The sequence below is a fragment of the Humulus lupulus genome, chromosome 7, assembly GCF_963169125.1.
Source record: "Humulus lupulus chromosome 7, drHumLupu1.1, whole genome shotgun sequence".
Taxonomy (NCBI): Eukaryota; Viridiplantae; Streptophyta; class Magnoliopsida; order Rosales; family Cannabaceae; genus Humulus; species Humulus lupulus.
The window spans coordinates 107,190,598-107,198,464 of NC_084799.1; the positions used below are offsets into that span (position 1 = coordinate 107,190,598).

At 38.0% G+C, this 7,867-nt stretch overlaps 2 protein-coding genes across 3 annotated transcripts; one reads left to right on the top strand and one right to left on the bottom strand.

The window, feature by feature from the left end:
* Positions 1 to 1,122: 1,122 nt before the first annotated feature.
* Positions 1,123 to 3,331, top strand: LOC133788517 (vicilin-like seed storage protein At2g28490). The gene is made up of 5 exons (XM_062226032.1): positions 1,123 to 1,474; positions 1,624 to 1,805; positions 1,948 to 2,028; positions 2,121 to 2,543; positions 2,626 to 3,331. Exons 1-5 carry the CDS (start codon positions 1,129 to 1,131, stop codon positions 3,046 to 3,048), a joined length of 1,455 nt encoding a protein of 484 aa, XP_062082016.1. The 5' UTR covers positions 1,123 to 1,128; the 3' UTR covers positions 3,049 to 3,331.
* On the bottom strand, positions 3,298 to 5,683 carry LOC133788518 (psbP domain-containing protein 6, chloroplastic). 2 transcript variants are annotated; one of them, XM_062226034.1, is made up of 3 exons: positions 5,279 to 5,683; positions 4,337 to 4,554; positions 3,298 to 3,637 (listed from the first exon to the last, which is right to left on the bottom strand). In XM_062226034.1, the coding sequence occupies exons 1-3, from the start codon at positions 5,583 to 5,585 to the stop codon at positions 3,467 to 3,469; spliced, it is 696 nt and encodes a 231-aa protein (XP_062082018.1). In that variant the 5' UTR covers positions 5,586 to 5,683; the 3' UTR covers positions 3,298 to 3,466. The 2 variants fall into 2 exon arrangements, with proteins under 2 accessions (XP_062082018.1, XP_062082017.1); XM_062226033.1 differs by having other exon boundaries at positions 4,337 to 4,653; positions 5,279 to 5,681.
* Positions 5,684 to 7,867: the final 2,184 nt, after the last annotated feature.

Below are 7,867 nucleotides of genomic sequence, written 5' to 3' on the forward strand. Positions count from 1 at the left end.
AGGCACCTCGCCCCAGTAAGGTACCTCGCCCCAGCGAGGCACATCGCTCGTTTTGGCAAACTTAGCCAAAAACAAGCAACAAACAATTTACTGCATCAGCTAGCTAGATTACTATTTCTCGAAAAACATCGAGACTTGAAACAACCTTGAATCTCACAGTCCAATTAGAAAGAAAAGTGACACTGCTAGTTCCACTCGCCTCCTCCGCTTTAAATACCCCTTTATAAACAGTAAAAAGGGCCCTGAAAAATTTATTAGAGAAAGAGAGCATTTATTCTCTTATAGTTCCAGTTACATGAAAAACATAAATTGATCCAAGTATAACTGTTCTTGAGTGTTCGTCAATTCTCTACCAATAGTGGAAGTCATCTTTTTTTTAAGTCGAACTAGTATGTGTCTTTCACATTTATTACTGCATCTATTTTGTTGTCTTTAGTTCATTAGGTTGGTTAGCTTCTTCACTTAAAAATTTATGCATAAATTAACTCTTCATTTATTGCTCCACATAAGTCGACAAAAAAATATTTAACACCATTATTAGAGTGTAAATATGTTGAATTTTCTCGTTAGTGTAAATACTTTTAAAAAGTTGTATATGAAAAATAAAAGCCTAATTTATGCTTTCAATATAATAAATATGCCAAAAATAAATTTAAATCATTTTGCTATACTACTCAAAAATATTTGTTTACTCCAAACCACCTATATTGCTATAGTAAGCATGACTCTTGTAACTAATTCACAAGTCATTATTATGAAATACTTGAGAATTAAGTAGAAATGAAATTACACAACAGAAATGCAAATGACTCGGAATAATCATTTAGTAGCGAATCTAAACAGAGGAAGTTCATTTTTTGCCACCTGTGAGAAAAAGTTATGGTAGTTTAGATTAGATTAAAGGAAGAGATATTCAACAAAAAGACTCTGTCATTCAGCGATCACATATCAGCATTTGAATCCAAATTGTGTCTAAACGAAAACCTGCCAGCAAGCCCTCATTCTCTGCATGAGACACACGCGTCTTCTTCACTTCTCTTCATAAACACCAATGCTTCCACGCAGCTCAAACAGCATTGAAAGAGAGGGGAAAGAAAAAGAGAGACGAGAAGATAAGATAAGAGAAAAATGGGAAGATTCAGATTGACCCTTCTGGTTCTGATGCTTGTGCTGAGCTATGGAGCACTAGGAATATTGGGATATGATGAAGATGAAGACCGGAGTAGGGAGAGGGAAAGGAAGAGCGAAGAGGAAAGAGAAGAGGAAAGGGAGGACGAAAGAGGAGAGCTGCCCTTCATATTGAAGGACTCAAAGCATGTGATGAAAACTGACGCAGGGGAGTTGAGAGTGGTTCGGAGCTCTGTTAGCAGATTTGCCGAAGGACCATTGAGAATTGGGTTCATCTCCATGGAGCCAAAGACCCTTTTTCTCCCTCAGTATCTTGATTCTGATTTGACCATCTTTATTCGCAGAGGTATAGATATATAGACACATTTCTATTTTCTCATCTTCACCAAACCAAACTACTCTGCCTCAGCTGATTAATCCATCAACTGCTGAATTTCTTTCAATTACATGGAAAATTTCAGAATGTAGTACTCAATTCACACTGTTTGCTTGCAGGAGAAGTAAAACTAGGTTTCATATACAAGGATGAATTGGCTGAAAGAAAATTGAAGACCGGAGATGTGTATCGGATTTCATCTGGCTCGGCATTTTATCTTGTGAACACAGGAGAAGGGCAGAGACTTCATATCATTTGCAGCTTTGACACCTCTGAGAGTTTGAGATTTGAAGCTTTTCAGGTATATACACCTCTCGTATAAAGCAGATTAGACCTCTATTTTCAGTTGCCTTTCTTGTCCAAAAATCTCTAGCCGTCTATGGACGAAAATTTAGCACCATTTTGAACCCATTGCTCCTCGTACCGTTCTTTGAATTTTACAGTCTTTCTTCCTCGGTGGAGGAACGAACCCAACATCTGTACTCTCGGGATTCGACTCCGACATTCTTGAGAACGCATTTAACGTAAGTAACTAAACCAAAAGCCATCACGAACCATGGCCTTGACATTGTTCTAACATATCTTATGAGGAAGCAAAATCTATAAAATTTTGCAGGTTACACATGCAGAACTTAAGGAGATTTTAAGCAGCCAACAAGAAGGTCCAATAGTATACATACCAGATTCTCGATCACCAAGAACGTGGGCGAAATTTCTTCAGTTGAAACAGGATGACAAACTACAGCACCTTAAAAAAATTGTGGAATTTCATCAAGGAGAAGACGAAGAAGAAGAAGACCAAGAAAAAAAGCAGAAAACAACTTGGTCCTGGAGAAAGCTTCTGGATTCTGTATTCGCAAATAGAGATAAGAAAACAAAAGACTACAAAGGCAGAGGAAAATCCCCTGACTCTTACAACCTATATGATGGCAAAAAAGGCTTCAAAAACAACTATGGCTGGAGCATCGCACTCGACGAAACTTCCTATTCCCCACTCAGAAAATCCGGCTGCGGGGTCTATCTCGTCAATCTCACAGCGGTAATTTGAATACGCATATGTACATATTATAATTGAGAATGAAATTGAAACTCAAATTGGAGTTTGAATTTGATTTTGACAGGGATCGATGATGGCTCCTCACCTAAATCCAAAAGCTACGGAGTACGGAATCGTGCTAAGAGGAACCGGGATGATACAGGTCGTGTACCCGAACGGGACGTCGGCCATGAACACGGAGGTGAAAGAAGGGGACGTGTTCTGGATCCCAAGGTACTTCCCGTTCTGCCAGATCGCGTCTCGGGCCGGTCCAATGGAGTTTTTCGGGTTCACAACCTCGGCTCGGAAGAACCGGCCCCAGTTTCTGGTCGGGGCTAGTTCGATCCTCCGAGCCATGAGAGGCCCGGAGCTGGCGGCGGCTTTCGGTACGACCGAAGAGAGGCTAAGGAACTTGACCGAAATTCAGCGTGAATCTGTGATCCTGCCGACGTCCGCGGCTTCTCCTCCGGTGAAGCTGCCCAAGCTCGCAAAGAGCTTTGGGGAATAAAGCAATAATAGTAATAAAAATAACAATAATTTCCCTTTGGTGGGTTTTTATTGGGTGGTGAAGAGCACGAGCATAGTTTTTTTGTTTTTCCCCCCCTTTTATTCGCAAAGTGTATGTTCTATCTTCTTCTTTATGTCTAAATATTAATGTTTGTTCATCGTCAACTTCTGTTCTGTATAATTCTCTTAACATCTGACTAGTGTTCTTATCAATGGTAATAATACAAAATGTGATTTGTAGTCAGTAATCTTAATAAAAATTGTAATGAACTTTTGTGATTCAAGATTGGTTAGACAATGTGAGTTTATATCCAATATTGAGTTTATTGGAATCATTCCCTCTTTTTTGGTTGAATACAATTCTCAATCAAATAAGCTTTTATATGATGTACATCTCAGGCTCAGGCTCAGGGGAAGTATTACACCTGAAAAGAATCAAGCATAGCTTTGAGAGTCTTCTCGGATGATTGCCACTGTTTATCACTTGCGCTTGCTACAAATAACACAACTGTGTTTCCCTTTGCTGTTGCTTTTGCAAGATTGTGCGAACCCGTTAGAGCAAATGGAGTCTCAAGCACATATTTGTAGTACTGCATACAGCAGAAAAAGAAAAAGAAAAACAATATTTATCATTTAAACTAATGGAATGTAAATAATACTTTTTTATTAGAGAACTAAAAAATAACAAATAATTAAAATGTAAAAGGAATTTTTCAGTGCATGAACACTATTCCCATTTTAACCTTATGCGGAGCCAACAAGTATAATACATGAAAACTTTATGTGATTTCCAACAAAGTGGAATGTTAGGATTTCCAACAACATGAATCTGAATTCGAGAGCAGTAGTACATGTTACCTAACATTTTAAATTTTTTTACCAAACTTAGGACTTCACAGTAGTTTGAACTTGAGTGATATAAATTTTATCAATTCGTTAATATTTCAATTCAGTGTTTATTGTCATATCATAAGTAATGTCCAAGTTGAGAGGTAATTTTTATTTCTCCAACAAAATAAGTAATGTCCATAACAAATTCTCAGCTCATAAGCCACATTAATCAGAAAAACAAAGAAAATGCACTATACTAGTAATATCTGTAGACTTTTAGAGTTTATACTCCTGAAATGAAAATCTAAAAGGCTTGTGTGTTAATTTCTATCACTAGCTTTGTTCTAAATCACCCCAAGTAGAGGTTCTTGGCTCTAATCCTTTGGAAATTTAAGATATATACATGTAAACGCATAATTTAATACTTAGGTAAATGTATAACTTAGAAATTGTATTACCGTCTGATCTCCAAGCTTCTCGATTGACGACTCAAGAAGCTCATCTGGATCTAAAGTATTTCCAGTAACAAAAGGTCCAAGAGAAGCAATCAACTTTTCAGGACTTCCAATATCTTCTATTGTTGCATTGGGTTTATTGGTCAACCGTATTAGAGGTGAAGCTACTATCTGAACCTTCCCTTGCTTCTCATCCTCAAATTTCACCTCCACCCAAGGCTCTGCACATTTTGGTTGGCAGTAATTTCCAGACAATATGTTAGCCACACGTTGCTGCTTCCATGTTGGTGGAAGTATGAATTGGTATGGCTCCACATTTCCTACAAATTACTAAATTTTAAGTATCATTAGTATATACAAGAGAAACCAACCCACTAGTACATGGTAGAAAAAATGGACAAAAATGTAGGATAATCAAAAACCCAATTACCGATTTGAAATAATTTATTAAATCCGACTTATCAGTTCATAAGGTAGGAAACTGATGGAAGACCCGCATGAGTGAAAATCAACTATAATGCTTGAAACTTTGACTTCATTTTTTCGTAGACCACATAGATAAATGGATTAAAGCGTTGGCAAATACCTCAGTAATAGAAAAATAACAACAATGCATAAATAAGGGTATTGAACTAAGACCTAAACAATAGAAAAATAACAACAATGCATGGAAAATACTACTATTCTACCCTCTCAGTCTCTCTCTCTCCCTCTATGTGATATGGATGTTGGATACCATAACCCACTTCAGGAATAAACCATTACTACACACCATAGAAAAAATTCCAAGCAGTAAATCAAATAGCATGCTAAAATTGTTGATTTCTACCAAGTAATTTCTCGTCAATAGAAACATTATGCTTATGCTAAAATAAGATATGTTCATTCAAAGACATTGTGAAAAAACTCTTGATTACTCAGTCATATATAAAAGAAAAAGAGTACCTGCACGAAGAGCAGGAGTGTCTTTAGACGAAGCCTTGAAAACAACGAAGGAAGGGTCAGAAGTTGATGGTGGCAGGTAGGAGCCGACCTCGACCTCTCTGGCAACCGAAGACGACGGCGTTTTGAGGTCGTGGAGAAGAGGAAGCAATGCAACCCCTTTCAAGAAATCTCTTCTGAGAGTTTTTTGAGGGAATTGGGGTCTGAATGGCGGAGAGTGAGAAAACGAAAGTGTTGGCGGGGGTTTTGAAGTGGAAGAGTGGGTGACAATGGAGTGGGGAATTGGAGAGACAGGAGGAGTAGTCGCCATTTTTTTTTTATTTCTTTTGGATAGAGAGAGAGTGAGATGGAAATATCACTTATCCATGTCTGAGTTAAGATGAGGCCAACTACTGGTTAGTCATTTGTGGTGTTCTTTTTGAAAAAAAAATGGCCTGTCTCCATTTTCCTTTGTCATCCCTGTCACTCCAATAAATAGCCGCCACCTGCTCTTTTTCTTTTAGGTAATGTTTGGTTTGCATTCACTTTTTTAAGTGAGTCCTAAATGGTAAATCTACTGAACTTTTTAGAACACTCGTTAAGAGTCTTTAAATAATTTCTTTTAAGACACGCGGTGCGAACCCTAAAATCTGATGTGTATCTTAAAAGTTTGAATATTTTTTTAAGTTTCAGGACTTTTTAGGACACTCATTGAGAGTCTTTTAAAAAAATATTTTTTAAAACTCGCAGTATGAGCCCTAATTACTAGTGTGAGTCCTAAAAGACTATGAGGAAATTTGAGTTAGTGAAGACTTTTAAGGACATACTTTGAGTGCCCTAAAAGAATAATAAATAAATAAATTAACAAATTAAAGTATTATTAATAAATAAATTAAAAAATAATAATAAAACAAACCCTATCTCCCACTCAGCCCCCTCATCTTTCTCGGATTCTCTCCCACACCCGAAGCTCTCCTTCCCTCTCTCCTGCCTGAGACTTTGCAGAGCCCGACCGCCGCCTTCCCCGCCGCCACCAGCAACATGTGCTAGCCAGGGAGCTTCGGAGGCCACCGAAGCTTCGACCCACGCGAGCCCGAACCCTCACATGCCCCCTAAGACGGACAACGACGCCTGTGATTTTGGCTTTCCCAAAGTTTCCGACCACCTTGGGTCGTTGTGAGTCGAGCCACCACCACCATCGTACTCAACACTTTCATGCGAGCAAAACCCAACCAATGATTGTGTTAGAAGTCGCCGGATTTCAATTTTGGTGTTCGTCAAAATCTATGGAGTCCGAAACTTTTTGCCTCCAATCCGGCCACCACGTTCCATGAGCTTTAGGCTTCGAAAGCCAATCACAGTTTTCTCGAACCACCGTCATAGGGTGGTGGCGTCGCCGCTGTCGCCGGAGCTCCGGCGGGAGCTTTGGCTACCAATTAATTTTTTTAAAATTAAAAACAAAACTTTGCGAGCCCTAAAAACATTCTTTTAGCACTCGCAAAAACTTCACTTTGTCGCGAGTCCTAAAAAATTTTTTAGAAAAGTCTTTTTTGTAGTAGTAATTTTATCATTGGAATGACTTTTCCAATAGGAATTCTAATTCCCTTAAACTAGGTATTTGAGTTTACTAAATTAAATGACTTCATTCTATTCCATCACAATTTTTGTTGTACCATATATGTCACTCTCCAAAAATGGTTTACATTAATGTATATAATTTTAGATAAAAAATAAATAATATTATAATATATATTTATATCATATTTATCAGATAGGAAAAAAAGTTATAAACACTAGACAATTAACATTTTTTATTGTTCTTTTTTTTTTTTGGTCAAGAAGAATAGAAAACTTCATTGAACAAAAGACAATTACAAACAAACAGCCCAGATTGACCTCAAAAAGAGGATCAAACCGAAACTAAAAAATCAACAGCTAATTACGGAGAATATGTTCAGTGAATAGCTGATCATGAGCTGAGATAGTGTGTCTATACATTTTGTTGAGCCTAAACTTAATTGTGAATTTTATATCCTGAACTAAACTCAAAACAGATGAAGAGTAAGAATCATATATACATCTATTTCTATTCTTCCATATGTTGTAGACAACTGCAACAAAAATCATGTTCACAATGTCTGCCTTAGTACCATTCCTGGCTCTAGTCAGCCAAATCTGCCAGTGCTGGAACACCAACGGCCACGCCTGAAACCCCAGCCAATCGAAAATGCAATGAACCAACTGGGAAGACAGAACACAGTCAAAAAACAGGTGAGAGTGAGTCTCAGGACAATTCTCACAGACCGGGCATAAGCTTGAGGCAAGCTGAACGTTCTTCTTGATGAGGTTGTCTCTGGTTAGAAGGTGGGAGTTAATAATTTGCCACAACATGAATCTATGCTTAGGGAGGATTTGTTTGCTCCAAACAGACCTATGATACTCCACTTGTTCCTGAACCAGCTGGCTGTTATACAGCTTGCCAGACCGAAATTTTCCTTGCATACCAGCTGATATAATAGCAGCAGAGCCAAAGAAAATCTTGATGCGACAGAGCTTTCTCCAATACCAGCTACAATCGCCTTTCAATTCGTAATTCCAAATGTTGACACCTTT